This window comes from Psittacula echo, assembly GCF_963264785.1.
Source record: "Psittacula echo genome assembly, chromosome: 5".
Taxonomy (NCBI): domain Eukaryota; kingdom Metazoa; phylum Chordata; class Aves; order Psittaciformes; family Psittacidae; genus Psittacula; species Psittacula echo.
In genome coordinates this window covers 2,747,889-2,766,873 of record NC_137739.1, presented here as the reverse complement: position 1 = coordinate 2,766,873, position 18,985 = coordinate 2,747,889, and the positions used below count along the sequence as shown (strand labels likewise).

The 18,985-nt window shown below is 53.1% G+C and overlaps 1 protein-coding gene across 2 annotated transcripts; it reads left to right on the top strand.

Moving 5' to 3' along the window:
• Positions 1 to 509: 509 nt before the first annotated feature.
• ALKBH5 (alkB homolog 5, RNA demethylase) lies at positions 510 to 17,857 on the top strand. Of its 2 annotated transcripts, XR_013956805.1 has the most exons (6): positions 510 to 809; positions 1,000 to 1,825; positions 7,153 to 7,233; positions 11,430 to 11,573; positions 12,029 to 12,430; positions 13,364 to 13,494. XR_013956805.1 is itself a non-coding variant. In XM_080617570.1 (5 exons), exons 2-5 carry the CDS (start codon positions 1,098 to 1,100, stop codon positions 13,545 to 13,547), a joined length of 1,137 nt encoding a protein of 378 aa, XP_080473696.1. In that variant the 5' UTR covers positions 510 to 809; positions 1,000 to 1,097; the 3' UTR covers positions 13,548 to 17,857. The 2 variants fall into 2 exon arrangements, 1 of the variants encoding a protein (XP_080473696.1); XM_080617570.1 differs by lacking the exon at positions 12,029 to 12,430 and having other exon boundaries at positions 13,364 to 17,857.
• The last annotated feature ends 1,128 nt before the right edge of the window (positions 17,858 to 18,985 follow it).

Sequence of the window (18,985 nt, the reverse complement as noted above, 5' to 3'; positions counted from 1 at the left end):
CACTTCCCTCATTCTCAGTGCTTCCCTTCTCCCATTCCCGGTGCCTCACTTCCCTCATTCCCGGTGCCTCACTTCCCCCATTCCCAGTGCCTCACTTCCCTCATTCTCGGTGCTTCCCTTCTCCCATTCCCGTGCCTCAGTTTCCCCATTCCCGGTGCCTCAGTTTCCCCGTGCCTCACCGTCCCCGGGCCCCATTCCCCCCACATCCCCCCGGGACATTCCCAGTTCCCGGGATGCAGGATTCCCTCCGATGCCCCGGTTAAATCTCCCATCCCATTCCTCCAGACCGCCAGGGGGCGATGGCGCCCCGCCGCCCACACCCCCTCATCCGCCCCTCCCCGCCAATCCCGGGAGGGGGGGGGGGCGTGGCTGCCGGTTACCGGTTACTCCGCGCGGTGACGGCTGCGGCGCTGCACGTACGTACGTACGTGCGTGCGTGCGTGCGCGCACACGCGGAACGGTTGGGGGCGTGGCCTTCGGCGTGCGGGGCGCGTGCGCGGCAGGGGCGGGGCCTACTCCGGGATGTCGGGCTGGCTCCTGGTGACGTAGCGCGCCGCGGGAAGGGCCGCGACAGACCCCGGCGGGCGCTGACCCCTGCAGCGGGCCCGGCACCGGCTCCGGTGTCGTCCCCCCCCATCCCCTTCCTCCTCCTTCCTCTTCCTCCTTCTCCTCTTCCCGCCATGCGCAGCGCCGCGGGAGCGGGCAGCGCCGGGGCCGCCGCCGCCGTTGGGCATGTGCCAGGCCCGGCCGCCGCGTGAGCGCCGCCGCCGGTACCGGCAGCATTGTCCGCGCCAGCCCCGGGCCGAGCCGTGAGTGTGGCGTCCGCTCGGGCCTCCCGTCCTTCCCCCCCTACCCCGTCGCGGTGGGAGGGCGGGAGCCGGGTCCCGTATCCCGGTGTTGGGGGGGGTGTGTGTGGAACAAGTCGCGATATGGCGGGGGGTCCCGTTTCTCACCTCCCCCGGTCCTCACCTCCCTGTCCCTCCGGGGCTCTTCCCGCAGGGCGGCGGATGCCATGAATAGCAGCTGCGCGTCCCCCGCCGCCGCCCGCCGCCGCCTGCAGCGCCGGGATCGATAGAGGCGGGGGCTGCGGACGCACTATGGCCGGCACCGGCTACACGGACCTGCGGGAGAAGCTCAAGTCCATGATGCCCTACCGGGACGGCCACAAAGGGAGCGGCGGCGGCGGCGGTCTCGCACGGGAACCCCCCGAACCCCCTCTTTACGATCGCAAGCGGCGGCACCAGGAGGATTCCGGCTCCGAGCCCAGCGACTACGAGGAGCAGAAGGAGGAAGAAGAAGCTCGGAAAGTGAAGAGCGGCATCCGCCAGCTTCGTCTCTTCAGCGCCGAAGAGTGCGCCAAGATCGAAGCTCGCATCGAGGACGTGGTGTCCCGGGCCGAGAAGGGGCTCTATAAGGAGCACACGGTGGATCGGGCCCCGCTGCGGAACAAGTATTTCTTCGGGGAGGGTTATACCTATGGGTCTCAGCTGCAGAGACGAGGCCCCGGGCAGGAGCGCCTGTATCCGAGGGGAGAGGTGGATGCTATCCCTGAGTGGGTGCACGACCTGGTGATCAGGAAGCTGGTGGAGCACCGGGTGATTCCCGAGGGCTTTGTGAACAGTGCCGTCATCAACGACTACCAGCCCGGGGGATGCATTGTCTCCCACGTGGACCCCATCCATATCTTTGAGAGGCCCATCGTCTCCGTCTCCTTCTTCAGCGACTCGGCGCTTTGCTTCGGGTGTAAATTCCAGTTTAAACCCATCCGGGTCTCAGAGCCCGTTCTCTTCCTGCCTGTCAAGAGGGGAAGCGTCACGGTGCTCAGGTAACCCACCCTCAAGGCCTCCCGTTAACATGCTGGGGGCTCGGTTGTGTAATGCTCATCGTGAGGCACGCGGATGCACGGCTCGGGCTTGATCTCACTCGCCTGAAAGCATGCGGGGTCTTGCTGGAAGGGGTATAGGAAGGGTTTGGAAGGGATGGGGGTTTTAGGGATGGAGGGTGCCCTCTCCGCAAGGTTTGAGGTGAGTCCTGCTGGGAGTGAGGCCACTTTTGGAGCTGGGCTTTGCCTGTCAGTGGTTAAAATAACACATCGAGACACAAAATGGATCCTCTGCCCATGAGCGGTCAGAGCGGAGCAGCTGGTTGGGATGGGGCTGCTGGGTCTATTCTTAGCTCGGCCATGCCTTCCCGACCTGACCTTAAGCGTGGAGAGGAGGAGGTGTGAATGGCCTCGTCCTCCCAGTCCCTAAACTGGGAATACTGAACCCTCTCCTGCCTGATGCCAATGGGGAGATGGGAGAACCCTGTGGAACCGTTGCTTGGAAGCGCGGCGGGTCACGGGCACATGGAGGGGTTTTATTGTGCGTTCATGCAAGCAAAGGAAGAGCTGTGGAGGCGAAATGACCTGCCCAAGGTCATGCAGCCAGTTGGTGGTAAAGCTGGGATTGACACTGGGAAACTGTGCTGGGCAGGCAGGTAAAGGGATAGGGACAGGCAGGACTGTGTGGAGCTGGTACATACAGACCCACTGGTGTCCTGGTCTTAGGAATTGTGTCTTAAACCCAGCACTGGAGCTGCTTAACTCCGTGAGCACCAACCCCTCATGTCCCTGAAGGTCAGAGTGCTCCCTGCCAGGAGCAGGGATCAGCTGGCCTCTGCCAGCAGTGCAGGGCTACCAATGGTATCCCCATTTGAGGTTTTAGGTTTGGGGTTGGTGAAGGTCCAGGCAGGTTTTCAGGGCTCCCAAGCAGTAACACAATCCCTTCCATTGGCTTGTAAAGTGATCGCCGCAGGGTTCGGGAAGGAATTCTTCCCCCCACATCCACACAGCCTCACCCGCTGACTGGGGCATCAATAATAAATGCTGAGATCTTGCATCGCTTCCCTCTTGGAGAAGCTGCACTAACATGAACTAATCCATGGTGTACCCGTGGCGTTAGGTAACTTGTGTGGATTAGGGAGGGAAGCGGGAATGGCGCTGAGGACGTTTCCACCCTCGTTTTCCTGCTGGTGAGGTGAACCCTTGTGCTGCCATTCCCTGGCAGGCCTGGAGAAAATACTTGTCCTTCCTTTCAGAGCCAGAGGTCTTTTGCTAAGGACAGGGAGAGTGTTTCCTTGCTTAGAAGCACGCCGGCAGAGCTGTTAATGCAGGGTCACTCTGGAGTCTTGCAGGCAAAGCCACTAGGAAAACTCCTGGCTTTACATCCAAAGCAGGATCAGGACTTGCAGTGGAGCAGGAGAGGTGCTTTGCTCTGCTCCAGGACCAGGAACTGATGTTTTCTTGTCCCGTATCCTCACTTTTCCCTCTGTAACTTCCGGGAAGAGGCAGCTGACTCAGGGCTCCGGGATTGGAGAGGGTGTCTCCCAGGCCTGTGTGTTTGGGTTGTTGGCCAGGTCACCGGGGTGCTGTAATCAGTTTATTAACTGAAGCAATGGTACAGATCAAACCAAACAGAAGGGTTGCTTTCTGCCCCACCGCAGGCATTTATTCCCTAGCTTAATCCGGGTTAGATGTTCTGCTCTCCAGCGAATAATAGCCTTTAAAACAGGGATTGTTTCAATTTTGGTACTGCAGTTAGCAGATACTTAGCACTCACTTAAGAGAGATTCTGCCAAAGTGATTGTTCGGTGATGATATGATCCTGGCTGGATGTGAGTTCCTCGATTCCTCTCTTTCCTTCTAACCCTGGCAATTTAGGGAGAGACACAGACCCTCGGTGGGCTCTCAGGGGTCTGTATCCCAAATCCAGCCCTTGCTCGTGTTAAAGTCAACTCCCCAAACTTGGCTTGTTCTCCTCTCAGTAAACAGTTCCTGAAGGCAGTTGCCCTGGAGATAGGGAAACGGCGCAGATAGAAATGGCATGCTTGTAATGTCTGTGATTCCAGTGCTGCTGGGGCAGTGGCTGCTGCCAGCAGTGCAGCCACATGGCTTTGGTTACCGTGTGGAAGCCGTGAGGATCTAAAGAAAGCTGTTGGATCTCTTCTCTGTGCCCTCACATCGATCTCAGGCTGTCCCTGGGTCATGTCTGTCCTGTTCCCGCCTGTTCCAAGCTGTCCTCCATCTACCCAGCTGGGAGGATGCAGAGGGGCTTTCCCCATATCCCTCCCTTGGCTCTATTTGCTCACCCTGTGGTGTTTGCAAGCACTGAACCTGCCCCAAACTCACTGGAGAGCATTCATATCTCCAACAAGAGCTTTGTGTTTAAAAGGTGGAAGCAAGATTCTCCTGCTTGGGCTGAGCACCTTTGCTAGAAGGACAAAGGCTGAGCCACTTCACAACCTGCTAATGAGCCCTTTGCTCTTGGAGCAAAGCACTTCTTCCTCTCTTTTCACATCCTTGGTGAAGATTGGCGCTTGTAGGCTTGACTTAAAGGAGAAGGTGACCTCCTCCTTGTTGGTTTTGGTTTATAGAAGACAACCTCCTCCAGTCTCTGTTGTCTCACAGCACCAGGAAGGGGATGCTCCTTCAGGTTTGTCCCGCTGCCAGCCAGGCTAAAAGGAGGTGGCAGGAGCTCCTCTCTCTGTGCTGCTCTCTCAGGCAGAGTTAAGTGGGGTTTCAGTCCTGTGGCCCATCAGCTGTCTGGACCTTGTTTGTGGGTTTTCTTTTTCTACCTATAATTTGATAAGCGTCGATTGATGGAAGCAGCGGGGAGGAGATGGAGGAATTTGCCTGTTCATCTGGGGAACACGTGCTTTGACAAATGCTTAGGCTGGATAAAAGGAATTGAACCGGGGGGGGTGTGGTGTTGCAGAGCTTGTATGATGTATAGGCTTCTCTTCTGCAGCTGGGAAGTGCTCTGTGTTGTAAGAGCAGTGGCAACGTAATGTTTGTGTCTCCTGTTGTCTCAGGGTAGCGTAACCAGAGCTGGTTGCAGTCTGAGGATGAACCCGCTTTCTTCCCAGCCACAGGAATCTCTCCATAACTGCCTGGATTAGATGCTTTTCCCAGAAAAGTCTGATCCCTCAGGACAAGCTGTCGGTGCAGAGGAAGTTCTGTGTGTGCCAGTGGTGAGGCGATAAATAGATGTGTTCAAGCTCTGCTTGAGCTGGTTGGTGCCACAGCCATGGTTTGTGGCAGCAGCTTTCCTGAACCACAAGTAAAGCCCTGACCTGCTCAGCCCTGTGATGGGCTAGTGTGTGAGGTCCCCCTGCCTGTCCTCAGCCCCTGGAAACACATCTCATTAGGTGCAGAGCTCCAGGGCCTCCTTTCGGGTGATGTTTGTACAGAACCCCCTGCTTTCATCTCCGTGTGAATCAGTTGTGTTGTGGCTCAGCAGCAGCTCTTCTGGACTGGAAAAGGCAGGAGCTGGGGGTGTGAGATGTGACAGGTTGGTGAGGAGCTGGGGTGTGAGCTGGGGGAGTGTGTGGATGGCACCTGCACCTCCCCATGTTCTTCTGGAAAGCGCTTTAGGCTGGAGACTTGATGCTTGGGTGTTCTCATGAATAGAAGTTTAGGGTTTTCCTTCCCAAATTGTCTCTTCCTTCGTGCTTTGGGTTTCTTCTCTGGGTGAGAAATGTCTGGGTAGACCCTCAATGTCGTTACAGGTGTTTCGTCCCATGTCTGTCCCTTGACGCATCATCAGGATGCAGCAAGGCTAGGCAGAGGGTGAGAAGCTCCTGCTGCCACACAAGTGTGATAGAACCAAATAAGCTTTTTCTTCCATTTCTCTGCCTGGTTTTGCCTGTGCAACCTTGCTGACATTTCCTAATGGAAAGCACAGGGCTGGAATAGACCTTTTCCTGATGTTCATGGTGTCACCGCGGATGCACCGGGTTGAGTGTTAACATGGGTGATATTAATGAATTCACTGGAGCTTGACGCAGAGGTTCCTGGAACATAATAGAGCATCATTATAAACCCCTTCTCATAATGCTGCTGTCCTCTGCAGTGCCTCAGAGGATGGAGGGGGGGAATGGACATCAACCCCTGTATTAACAGATCAGCTCTTAGACTTTTAACTCCCTTCTCAAAGCAGTAAATCTGTCCTCGAGGTGTGTTTCACACTGAGTGGGTGGGTTATCTAACCAGATAAAGCAAACCTGGTCCTGTCCTGGCTTGTGTGTGATCTGTGCTGGATAACCTGGAAGCTGCTGAGCCAGTGTAGCAGCCCCTTCATGGTGAAGCCTCATGGGGATGGTGGGCTCTGTGGCTTCTGCTTCAGATTAAACCAGCGTGGGGTTGTGCTACCTTTGTGTGGCTTCAGCAGCCTTCACCCAAATCCCTCCAAAGGTATTCCTTTGCTTTTCAGAGGTGTTCCTTTGCTTTTCAGAGGTATTCCTGTGCTTTTCAGAGGTATTCCTGTGCTGCTCAGCTCTTTCAGGAGGTTCTGAAGGTGTTTAACTTGTCTTTAACCCATCCTGCGCTCTAGAAGGCTCTGTTGTGAGCAGACACTCCAAGCAGCAGGTAGAGGGCAGGCCCACCTCTTGTTAGCGTCCATGGGAGTGATGAGATGTGCTCCTGCAGGAGCAAAACACTGAGTACAGCTGCTGTGTGGCCATGTAGCTGCTTGATCCCTCAGCCCGGGTCTCTGTCTCACCCTGTGGCAGGGAGATTTTGGGGGTGCAGCTCTATTTGCAGGTCTGGATGTAAAGGTAACCCCATGTGCCTTGTGTTGGGCTTGGGCAGTACTGGGGGGTGATGTTTGTGTCGTGGCTGAGGTTGTGCTGCATCAGGGAGGATGAGGGTGCTGAGATGGCAGCGTCTGTGTCCAGGTGATGGGGGTGAGAGACTTGACCCCTTCTTTGACTAACAAATCAGGACGCATTCATGTCTGGGTGTGCTGCACATCTCAGCCATGAAAGGTGGGTTTCCATGGGGGCACGCATTTGGAGCAGTGTACTGAGTTTTGCTCCTTGAATTGGCTGAATTTGCACTCCATACACTCATTTCCTACGTGTCTTATTGCACACTGTTGTGGCAGGTGGCTGTTTCCTTTCGTATACACTAAAAAATTGAGTAAAAAACCCCAAAACAACCTTCTTTTTTGAAGTTTCTTCCTTCTTTGAAGTCTTAACTCCTGTGTGCCAGGGAGAACGGTGTTTGGAGGAGGAATTCCTGCTGGAAGTTAGGGAATGATTGACCAGACTGAGGTGTTGAGGCTGCTTTCTGTCTGTCGTTTTCTCACAGTGGCTTTCTGTTTTTGTTGCCAGTGGCTATGCAGCTGATGAAATCACACACTGTATCCGACCACAGGACATCAAGGAGAGAAGAGCCGTCATCATCCTTCGAAAGTAAGTGTTGAAGCCCTCTGGACACTTGAGATAAACTTGCATGTGGTGTGATGTGCTTTAAAGAAACACTTTAAAACTGCCTTACTTGTTAATTTGCTCGCTTGATTGTCCATCTTGATTAGCTGTCACTCTCATACTCACTGATGCCATACCCATGGTGGAAGTAGGTGGAACTTGTTTCTGCAGGGTTAATCCCTTCTTGGCTCTGTGCAGCAGTGCTTCATTGTAATGCCTGGGTTTGCAAGCACTGTTTGTGTCCCAACACCTGGCTTTCATTGCTTGCCTAGCTGCAAACAGCTAGGGTTTCAAACTCTTGTTTGGGGCCATGTATTCAGGTGTCTGATCATACGATACCCACATCTGTGAGTTACCTGCGTGGTCCTTTGGAGTTGATGCTAACGATGAGGAGTCAGCTCTAAAGCAGATAAAGTTTTCTTGGTAGCATGGCTTTTGTTTCCTGGAGAGGGAGAGGATAACACTGGCTGTGAAGGGAAATGGATGCAGTGAATTCAGTGATCACTTTACAGAGCCTGTCCTTCAAGTCGCTGGTGGGAAGCCAGGCGCTGGAAGCTGTTTAGAAGATACACTGCCTTGATGGCATTTCATCAACCAGTGCTTGTTCCTAAAGTCTCTAAGAAAATGGAGGAAAAAATAAGCCAACCCTATCCCAAACTCCCTCAGTTTAACCTTCTTTTGTGCCCAGAAATGTCCTCTCTCGTCAGTTCCTTCTCCTAGGAGATGGAAAAATGTGACTGCCACCCATGCTGATTGTGCCCTAGAAGGTGTTAGCAGTAATTCTGCTGTCAGGAAATCTCTCTGCAAGTGAAAACACACGATTTGAGTCCTGTAAACCCAACTGAAAGCATGGGCATTGGTGGCAGGGCTGCAGTTGCCCAGGCTAGCATAAGGCTAGCAGGCAAGCGGTCTAGATTCAGACTTGCTGAGCTTTTGGATGGCGTAGTTGGTTTCAGAACAAGTTTGGCACTGTTGTGAAGGTATGGCCCAAAGCCAGTGCAGTGAAGTTGGACATCTGGTTAGAGAGACCATGAAATGAAGGCAAGGAAAACAGCAGCCCTGAGGCATTAACCAGGCAAAATGAGCCCAGACCCAGGGAGGCAGGATGAGATGCGGCAGGTGATAGTGTGGGATGAAAGACAGATTAGAGCCAAACCACTCCATAGCTGGTTATTGCCACATGGGGTTTAAGGGTTGTGATAAGAACTAAAAGGCTGTTGCATTCGTGTCGTTGGTTGCTCTAGCCAGTGACAAGCAGTGTGAGTGCTGATAAACACCACTGGAAGGCATCTCAAGTCTAGTAGTTGGGCTTTGGGATACAGAAGAGAAGCTTCTGTACTGACAAACACCAATAGAAGGCATCTCAAATCTAGCAGTTGGGCTTTGGGATACAGAAGAGAAGCTTCTATATTAGGCTGTGGAGCAGTTCCCTCAGAAAGACTTGGCTAAATCAGCTAAAGCTGCCCAAATGATGCAGATACCCAGCACAGTTGTTTAAACTGGCTCTTCCTCTTGGTTTTGCCATGCTCTGTAAGCTGAGGGTGTCGAGTTGTTTCAGTCTTGCCTGAATGCCCTCAATGTGCAACTGGGTGAACACGTAGCTGCAGAGAAGCACCCAGCTGACCTGGTACATGGCTGCTGAAGAGACAAAGCTGTTAGCTCCTAGCAGAGTGTATTGGCTGGTTTTGCTTAGCCATCCTGTAGCACTGGGTCCTGCTGTCTTCCCCTCCTTTCAGGGCCCTGATTTGCTTAGTGTTAAAGCAGAAGTGTGTGCCTGGTCACACGCAGACAGCAATGGGAGGCTGAATGAAACCGCACCAGGCTTTTCTCTCTTGAGCAAAGTGGGAACCTCCTGATAATTCTTGATGTGTAATCTCCATAGAGTTCAGCAGCCCTGATGTTTACATGGCAATTGCCTGGTTGCCAAAGGGTGCACTCTGATGGCTGCTAAATAGAGCTTATTAATTGCTGCTTCTCCCTCGCGACGGCGCATCTCGTGCATGTGTGCACGCACAGCAGGGCTGCGGTGACCTTCCTCTGCACTCGCATCCCCGCGGCATGTATTCCTGCAGCAAATGCCATTCCCCACTCCTGGATCATGCGACTTTGGGCAGTCTCAAATAGTGTGTTACGCAAGCAGGAAAACAGCTGCTTCCATTGGTAGCCTGCTAGCATGGAAGGCTTGGGAGCAGCTGACATAAAACTCCTCTTCCTCATCTTCGTGGTAAGGACCAACCCGGAGTTATCCAGCGGGATCAGATCAGTTGGGGTGTAGGGCAGCATAAGCTTCACTGAAGCTGGGATATTTGGCTCTGATTAGGCTGCCAGAGCCTGCTGGGTCCCAGACATCTGGATCTGCTCTTGCCTATACTTGGAGTGTATGGATCCAGAGATGGTTTGTGCTGGCAGTGGCAGAATGAAGCTGTGGAAGCTGGAGCAGTGGCTGGGTTTAGCAGGATGCTCAGGAGCCGTGTGGTTACCAAGTAGGTCATAAACACTTCAGTGCTGTACAGTGATGATATTTACAGTGTTTCCTGCGTGCTGGAGTGCAGGACTGCGGGGAACCAGCAAGGTTTGGAAGCTTTTGGAGCAGGAGGCTGGAGTGGGGAGGAACGGTGCTCTTTCCTGAGATGCTCAAGGAGGTAATGTGGGAGGTAGGATGGAAATGAGACCTGTTGAAATGGGTCTTGAAAGTCATCTGGGAGGGCTTATGCTGCCCTGTGTAAGCAGTTACATCACAGTGAGTCTATTTAACTTGGACTTTGGTAGGTGGTTTGCTCTCCATTTTTGTGTCTTGCTTCTGCAGCTCGTAGCTGCGTTGCTCTGTGGACAGAGCGAGCGTGGCTGCTGTTCCTGTGCCCTTGCAGTACACTTGGTGGTTTGGTTTAATTGCAGGCCTGTAGTTGTTGTATTTGAGAGGTATTTAAACCACAGAACTTGTTCAGAGCAGGATCCACAATGCCTTTGGTGTTCTACCTGGGCTGGGTCCAGTCCTGGAGCTGGGAACAGCTCAGGGTGGTGGTGGTGTGGACTAGAGCAGGCAGCTGCCTGTGGAGGTGTTCCTTGTTTCTGGCATGCTGGATGGCGCAGGGCTGCTCTGCTCAGTTTCACAACTGCCAGCATGGCATCACCCTGCTTAACTGAAGAGGCTCTTACAGTAGCAGAGAGGAAGTTTGGCAACTGCCTGTACTTCCTAATGGGATTTTAGGTTGGGATTCTTCTGTGGAAACCTCCCTCAGGTGCTGAAGTTCAGCACTAGAGAGCAAGTAGGAATTCTCTTTGTATCACCCAACCCCCTTACGTATTCACGTCTCAGCCAAAGGAGGGAGACAAGCTGCAACAACAGGATCAGGGTGCCGTGCCTTCTGGGAATGTGCTTGCATCCTCCTGGAGGTGGCATTCTGGAGTGCCAGCACCACCTCGGAGTGTGTTTTGCCCATTCTTAGCCTTCAGTCTGTGTTTTAGCAGAGCTCCGAAGTTGAGATGGTAACTGTGCTGTGCTTGGAGACTGTGATAGAGCTGTGATAAACTGCACCAAGTGTTCATTCCTGCTGCCTCCCTCCCCGTGTGCATGGCTACAGCAGCGTCCGATCCAGCAGCAGCTCTGCTTTGGGACGAGCTGTGCTTGCTCTCTGGTGCAGCTTGAGCGTGTGCTGTGCTGCTGGAAGGGATGTGGGTGCAGCTTCTCTTGGCCAGGCCTTCTCCTGACTCGTACTTCAACTCTTTACACCTCTTAGTCAAGCTGAGAAACGCCTGACCCCATGAGAACTCCAGGTAGGAGGGAGTTTCCACTTGGAAGCAGTTATTACTGATGTAGGTGATGATGAATTTCACAGGTGGCTTAACAGGAGCTGTGAGTTACCAACCAGTCACTGTGATTACATAGGATTTCACAAGTGCACCAGTGCCTCTATCCCATAACTGGTATTCCGGTGAGCCCAGCACCATTGGTATTCCCCTCACGTATCCCTCTAACCAAGGCAGCAAAGGTTAAAGCTGAAGGTTCAAGTGCCAGAAAGCTACAGCTTGTTCTGCTGTTGGGTGTAAATAGTGCTGACCCTCTTCCTGAGCTGTGTGGCTGGGACTGAAGGTGGTTTCAGCACATCTAGGGCTGATATCTGCTGCAGCACACTCATGGTTCTGTAGAAGCTCCTTTCATATTCTCTTCCCTTTATTTGCAGAACAAGACTAGATGCACCTCGACTGGAAACAAAATCCCTGAGTAGCTCTGTGTTGCCACCGGGTTATAACTCAGGAAGCAACCGGGACCAGATCCTGAAACCAAAGCGGTCCCATCGCAAAGCAGATCCTGATGCTGCTCACAGGTAGGATCGTCTCTTCTAAAAGCCATGTTTTGGATCCCTAGGGCTGTGCGTGTCTGTCCCGGTGCCAGATACGAGAGGCTGCAGAATGCACTTAAAAGCACCCTACTTTGCACTTCCCAGGTGCTTTCAGTAGCGTACAGATGTGCTTTATCAGAACACACGTTCCTCCTAGGCTTGTGGAGGCTAAGCTCTGGCTGTAAGCAGCTTACATTGTTTATCCTGTGAGTGGCATAATGAAGAAGCAATAGATTTGGCTGGCTCCTGATAATGCAGTCATTCCAAACAATAGTTTCCCTGCAGCTAATTATTTTTGACCTCTATTGCCAAGCAACCTGTGCAGCTGCGTTAGACTGTATTATGAGAGCAATCTTGGGAGGGAGAGAAGGGAGGGTTTGCTATCTGGGAAAGGTGAAGGTCGTCTTGGGAAGCTTCTCAGACCTGTTTTGGTTCCCCAGCTGCACGTGTGTGTAACCAGACTGTGTGAATGTGTGAGCCTGACCTTCAGGAGAGCTCCTTGCTGAGGTTTCACGCAGCCTGAGCTCTGCAGCAAAGCTTCCCTCAAACACCACCTTGCTCTGTGTGAACGTACCGGTAGCCTTGAGGGATATTCCTGCTATTCCCCAATTCCAGGTGCTCCTGAGGACCATGCAGTGTTGTCTGCATGTCATATGAAAACCATGGTTTGGGCCTGGGGCTTGGCTGCACGTTCCCAGACCGTGTTTCAACCTGTCCTGGAGGGAGATGGGTGGGGATGGTGTGTTTATGAGCAGTGTTCGTTCACCTGGACTCTGCCTGACTGGGGAGGAACAGCAAGAAGAGAAGCCTGCAGATGAGAGCTCTGAGCACGCAGTGGGCTGGTGTGTGATTAGAGAAGCGTTCATGCAGAACAAATCTGTGCATCTCACAGAGCTGCTCTGCAGCCTGCTGTGAGCGGAGAAGCTGTGGCTGCCCCATCCCTGGCAGTGTTCAAGGCCAGGTTGGACACAGGGTCTTGGAGCAAGCTGCTCTAGTGGAAGGTGTCCCTGCCCATGGCAGGGGGTTGGAGCTGGATGAGCTTTAAGGTCCCTTCACCCCAAACCATTCTATGACCTGATGGGGGTGTGGTGCATAGAGTCCTGCAGCAGATTGATGGGTATCAAAAACCTGTTTTTCTCTTCCTTTGGCCTCAGACCCCCAAGTATAACATAGGTAACCAGCATAGATATCATGTAATGGTATCTCTTTGTGGAACTCAGAGTTGCCACCTAGGATACAATAAGTGGTGTGTGCAGCCCACCAGCACTGTCCTGCTCCAAAGCAATCACAGACAAGAGCACAGGCAGCTTTGTAGAAATAACAGTTGCCCTGTGCTGATGTTTGAGAGGACAAAGGAGCTCAGAGCTGGGGTTTGATCCTGCACCACAAGCACCCCAGCAGCTTAAAAAGGAACCCAGCTCTGTGCTGCGAGTTCTCCTATAGGAGAGACAGAGCCTTTTTCCCAAGGGATGTTTATTGAAGCCACAAGCTGCACTTAAAAAGAGGTGCCTGGGCTGTTTGGAAGTGTTCCATGGAGGTAAGGACCAAAACTTGCTCTGGGAAGGGGAAAAATGTGCATCATCGAAAGCACAATTCCCAGCTTCCCTGTGAGAGGTGCAAGGTGGTGATCTGTTCCTGCTCTGCTCAGTGCCCAGGACTGGCAAAGCGATGTGGAAACAGTCAGTCATAGCACCCAAAGTATGCAAAACTACACAGGGAATGCTGAAATCCCGCCATGGATGTGCTCACGCTCCCTTCTTCCCCTTTTTCCATAGGCCACGGATTCTAGAAATGGATAAAGAGGAGAACAGGCGCTCGGTCCTCTTACCAAAACATAGGAGAAGGAGCAACTTCAGCTCCGAGAACTATTGGCGAAGGTCTTACGAGTACACGGAGGACTGTGACGAGGAAGAGGAGGATGGAAGCCCAGCCAGGAAAGTTAAGATGAGGCGACACTGAGGATTGCACTTTCCAGGCTCATAGGGGAGCTGATTGGCCTCCAGTCTGTGAAAACTCTCTCTTCCCTCTGGCTCTCTTCCATCTAGCTTCAGTTTTGGTTTTTCCTTTCAGGCTGAAGAGTAAACAGGAAGGATCCTAGCGATTTGCTTTGATGAATGGAGGAATGCTGAGACATACGGAAGGATGGGAACATGTCCAGTGCACACGGTGCCCTGAGTCATGGGGTCAAACGGGCATCTCTTCCCTTAGGAAACAGATAAAGTGATGGCAGGCTGTCTGTTGGGATTTCTTTTGAAAACACCAAAAAAGTTTCCCCGTTTCGTTGTGCAGGATTCAGGAATTGTATTTGGGGGGGGGTTGTTTCTTTTTTTTTGCTTTAACTTTCCTCCTTTCCACGTGGTCTAAATGTAACGTTCGACCCCAGGAGCTGAAACTCGCTGCGGTGGCCTCGGATGTGCTTCACCGAAGGGCTCCTTGGTCTGCTCTGACCTGGTTGTTGTTGGGTTTGTTTTAAGGATGCCCTGCAGTAACTGGAAGTTTGAAGCTTTGCAGACCCCTCTTAATTGCGGTTGATTTCAAAGGGTTTAGGACATTTTTTGTTGCACTTTAGTACCAGTTTTAACATAGGTTTCCTTTCCAGTCCCTTTTCCCAAGCCAGTGTGGGCTTGCACAGTTCCCTGTGCTGCCCTCTCCGAGAGGAATGTACTTGAGCTCTGGTTTCTCAGTGCTGGTCTGATGAGGAGTGTGTTTTGCTTGAGGAAGAAGGAAACGTGGCTGGCTTCCGTGAGGCTGGCCCCAGGTCCATATTGGAGCCCTGGGACTGCTGAGTGAGTGATCACATTGAGTACATGCTGCTTCCCAGAGCTGGGGATAGCAAAGAGGAATAGGAGAGTTGCTGTGCTTGTGAAGGATGCTTGCCTTGGGACCCCCTGAGAAGCACTGTTCTCCATGCCTGGGGGACTGGCTTTCATCCCCCTGCCCCTTTAGGTGGAGAGAATTGAGGTGATGCAGCATCCCGTCCCAAGGGATGCGCTCTGATGGAGCAGGAACAGGCACTGCCATGGCCTCGGGCAGCTCTGCTGCAGAGTGTCCCCTCCAAGGCTGGCTCTGGGAGCGGGGACACTGCAAGGGTCTAAGCTTGGCCTCAGTTCAGTGCATTCAGCAGTGGTTGCCCGCCTCCTCCTGGCTTTATTCCTGCCTGTATTCCTTGGGCAGGGAGTTTTCTGCTTGCTACAGGGAAGACCCAGGCGCTGGGCCCCATGGCGTTAGTGTTAGATTGCTGCCTTCCTCCTCTCCCTCCCGGCTTGCGTTAGCCCAGACCAAAGCCTCAGTGTGTTCCCAAAGCTTTGGGGCCCAACAGCATCTTTAGAACCATACCTTTAAGAGGCTTCCTCCGGTTGATTCCTTGAACCCAAGCGTTGGCAGTTGTAAGGAGCAGTCTTCTTTTTAAATCCCCGCTGCTTTGCCCTCCTCCCAGCTGTAGTTTCTCTTCATGTCGTGTCCCTCTCACACTTCATGGTCCGCACGCTTGGCAATAAAAGATGTCATATATTTTGAAACCCTGTTTGCTGCTGTCTTGAGGGGCTCCCAGTCAAAACCCACCAAGCCAAGTGCTGCTCCTCGCCGTGCTCTTTGCTGACATCTGGGTCTTGGTGTCCTTTGCCTTCCCCATTGACTTCTGTAGCTCCTGCCGCTCTCCTGTTGTTGGGGTCGCTGCTCAGGCTGGATCTAGTGGTCATGTTAGTACAAAGGAACTGACTGTCACCTGCAGCACAGAGCTGATCTGTGGAGTGTTATAGGTGAGGTTCTCACTGCCTGTCTCTTGTTATCAGGTTGGTTTCCACTGTTGGCTCCATGTGGAGGTAGAGGCGCAGAACCTGTGTTGTCTGCCCGGAGATCTGAAAGTTGGTGTTTCTGCTGCCTCTGAACCCTTTAAAACACCATTTCCAGACCACGTTTAGCATCTGAAGGGGTGTTCCTCACCCTCCCAGCTTTCTGCAGAGAATCCAGGCCAGCTCTTGGCTACAAACCCACTGTTGTGGAAAGCCTGGCATTCCCCTGATAGAAAAACCACATGCAGGGAGCAGCGATCCCTTCTCCTCCTCATGGCTGGTGCAGACATCTCCGGCGAGCTGGAGACCTGCTAGCAGGATGCCTGCAATGCCTGTTTCCAGTTGTCTTCCTGGATTCATCCTGGATGTGCCCCGTGCTTTCCTCGGTGGCAGGTCTGATGTGGGTGATGCTGATGGTGGCAGTGCTCACTGCCAGGCTCTGCACAACCAGCTCTTCCCCACCAGCTCCCAGTTCTACACCTACCTCTGCAGTAGGGATGCTGTACCCTGGTGTCAGCTCAAAGCTGGAGGCAGCCTGGCTTTCCGGGGCTGCTTTCCAGAGCAAGAGTCCCATGGGATGAGGTGTTGGCTTTGTCTCCACGGAAGGCTGAACAAGACATCCTGAGGTCTTACTCCTCAGCCTTACTTGCATCCTCTCGCCTGGTACCATCACCTCATGCAGTCTGTGTTGTGCAGGTATCCATCCTCTCCCACCTGGTTCTGCTGTTCCTGCAGGCCATGGTTGGGAGCTCTCCCTTCTTTCCTTCCTCCCTGCCCCACATCCCTGCAGTGGGTCTGAGCTGGCAGCCGTGGTTGGAGGGACAAGAGGAGCTCCTCACCACTCCAGCCACTCTTCTCATGTGTTTTCAACCTGGTTGGCTGGAGCTTGACACCTTGGAGTGAGAATGGGACACAACCAGTCTGACCTGTAGCATCTCCTGGGTGTCCCCAGCGTGTGGGCAGGCCACCTTCCCCTCTTGTACAGACATTTTCTATAGACACAGATGTATATGTGTAGATAACATCGTTTTTTAACTCTTTTGCACTGAACAACAGCAGAGTGAATCCCTGATTCAAAACACATTTCCATGGGGATCCAGGTGTTTGGATCCCGAAGTGCAACCTACCTGGAAAGCTGTAGCTCTGATACTGGTGATGCCCGTACCTGTTCTCTGTCATCGGCTGTGTTGGGCTTCAGGTCAGGTTGGTGCCGTGGGTCTGGTGTGGAGGATGGAGTGTGGTGAGCTCTGATTTAGAGTCAAAAGTCCTCCCCAGACTCATGCACAGACCTGACCCCGTTGGCTTTGTTGTATCTGTTTAGTCTGGTCGTGCAGTCCCATCTCTCCATCCACCCACAGTGTGTCATTGGTGTAACCTGCTCATCCCGAATCTGGGAATAAGGCTATGTTCAGTGTGACGATCCCATACACCCACAGCCCAGACCAGGAGAACTGTCTTAAGTGGGGTCTCTCCCTGCTTTGGTGGGATTCATCCTACTTTGGTGGGTTCCATCCCCTCAGTTCTGCACGGAGCAGGAGGAATTGGGGTCTCTCACTGTTAGCTGTATCTCTTGAAGGCTCAGGATGGAACTAAAGCTCTTCCATCCATGGTGCGAGCTCTGTGTCCATAGGAAGCTCTGTTTGCTGGCGCTAAGAGGTGAGCTGCAGGCAGAGCCCAGCTTGCCACATCTGGTTCCACACTTGCTGAACCCTCATCCAGATGTTAGGAGAGAGCTGTTACTCCCACAGGCTTGGCTCGTCCCGAGGGATCACTCATGGGGATGTTCATCCAGCACCACCATGAGCCACCATCCATTGGGATGAGCGCTCTGAGCTCTGCCCTTTGAAGCTGTTGGTACCAGCACTCACCCCATGGATCAAAACCCATTGAGGAGGGCACTGGGGGGGGGGGATGACCCAGGTCTGGACCCCACCAGCAGCAGAAAGCCTTTTACCGGCCCAAAGTGATCCCTTTCCCAGCGGGAAGGAGAAATCCTCAGTTGGGAAGCGTCTCAGCTTCCTTTCCCCATCTCCGCTCCTTTTCCCACCCCTGCCCACGCTTCAAGTTCTGACTTTGAATTTTAGGGTTTTCTCTTTTTTTTTCTTAAAGAATTTAATTCCTCCCTCCCCCCCCTTTTTTTTTTTTTGTTACAAATAACAAGAAATAAAAAAGAAAAGTGGCAATATTTTTTTTCCGGAAGCTTTTCCTAGGAAAAAGCCAGGGTTTGTATCAAAGTTGTACAGTTGAGACATTTGGGATACGAGAAGTACTGGCTGAAACGCTGTAAATGGGGCAGAGATTATTTTCTGTACAGGCTGACAAAGGGGGGGGAATCGTTGGGATTCCCGTTGGTTTCTTGGGAAGGATTCGGTTCTTTGCTGGTGGGGGTTGGAATTTCACCGTTTCATGGTTATTACTTTGGGGTTTTTTTTCCCTTGTATAGATTGCTGCATTAATTGAATAAAAGCAGAAAGCATCGCTCGGGCTCTGTGGTGGGGCCGGTGGATGGGAGCTGTGTCCTGCTTCCCGACAGCAGGAACGGGGCTGTGGGAGCTGCTGCTAAATTAAGGGAGTCTTCGTCTCTCCCAGGGATGGGGCGGCCAAATGGAGTCTGTCCCTCCTGTGCTGCCCTAGAAAGTGGGGATGGGGCTTGCTGCCTTCCTTCCCTATTCCTTCTTTTCCTTCCTTCTTCCTTTCCTTCCTTTCCCTTTTCCTCCTTCCCTCCATTCCTCCGTCCTTCTTCCCTCCTTTCTTTCCTTCTCCTTTCCCTCCTTTTCTTCCTTTTCCTCTTTCCTTCTTCCCTTCTTTCTTCCTCCCCCCTTCCCTCCTTCATTTCCCTTTCACTTCTTCCCTCTCTTCTTTCCTTCTCCCTTCCCTCCTTTCCTTCCCTTTTTTCCTTTCTTCCCTCCTTTCCTTCCCTTTTTTGCCTTCCCTTCCTCTTTATATCCTCTCCTTTCTTCCTCCTCTCCTTTCCTTCCTCCCACATTCCCTCCCTTCTTTTCTTCCTCCTCCTGTTCTCCCACCTCACGGGCTGGGAAGCAGATATGGACACTGTCCCCTTGCAGCTCCCATGGTACTTGGTCCCCGAATATCCCCTGCACCCCTTGGGGGCTGCATCCCCTGTACTTCATCCTTGCATGGAGCCCCTCGTCCTCCCTGCCCTGTGCCTTCCTCCTGCAAGAGGAAGGTGGAGGTGGATGTGAGGAGCCAGAGAGGGGCTGGCATGGCTGGATGAGGTCTGCTCATCCTCTTCCTCCTCCTCTTCCTGAGCTCCTGCCTGATCTCTGTCCTTTCCATCACTTGGTTTCAAGCCTTGGGGCTGTGAGCGGGATCAGACCCATCCATCCATGAGCCCATCACCAGGGCATCAGGTCAACCCTCCCCTCGGGCCATTTTCCACCCCAAAAGCTGTGTCACCCCGATGTGGCATCACCCCAGGACCGATGTTAGTCAGCAGGGAGGGGAAGCCCTGCCCTGCCTTGGGTTGACTCACCCCAAACTGGGGTGCAGGGCACGGTTCTCCCCTCACTGTGCCATGCTGGGGACAATCATGGTGATGGGGCATGGATATCAATAGCAGGGGCCAGCAGGATGCTCAGCATCCTG

Excerpts from the sequence above, each read along its gene's own strand:
- ALKBH5 (XM_080617570.1), top strand. The coding sequence starts at position 1,098 with ATGGCCGGCACCGGCTACACGGACCTGCGGGAGAAGCTCAAGTCCATG. Across the intron at positions 1,826-7,152 it reads GGAAGCGTCACGGTGCTCAG|TGGCTATGCAGCTGATGAAA; the intron begins GTAACCCACCCT and ends TTTTGTTGCCAG. Across the intron at positions 7,234-11,429 it reads GCCGTCATCATCCTTCGAAA|AACAAGACTAGATGCACCTC; the intron begins GTAAGTGTTGAA and ends CTTTATTTGCAG.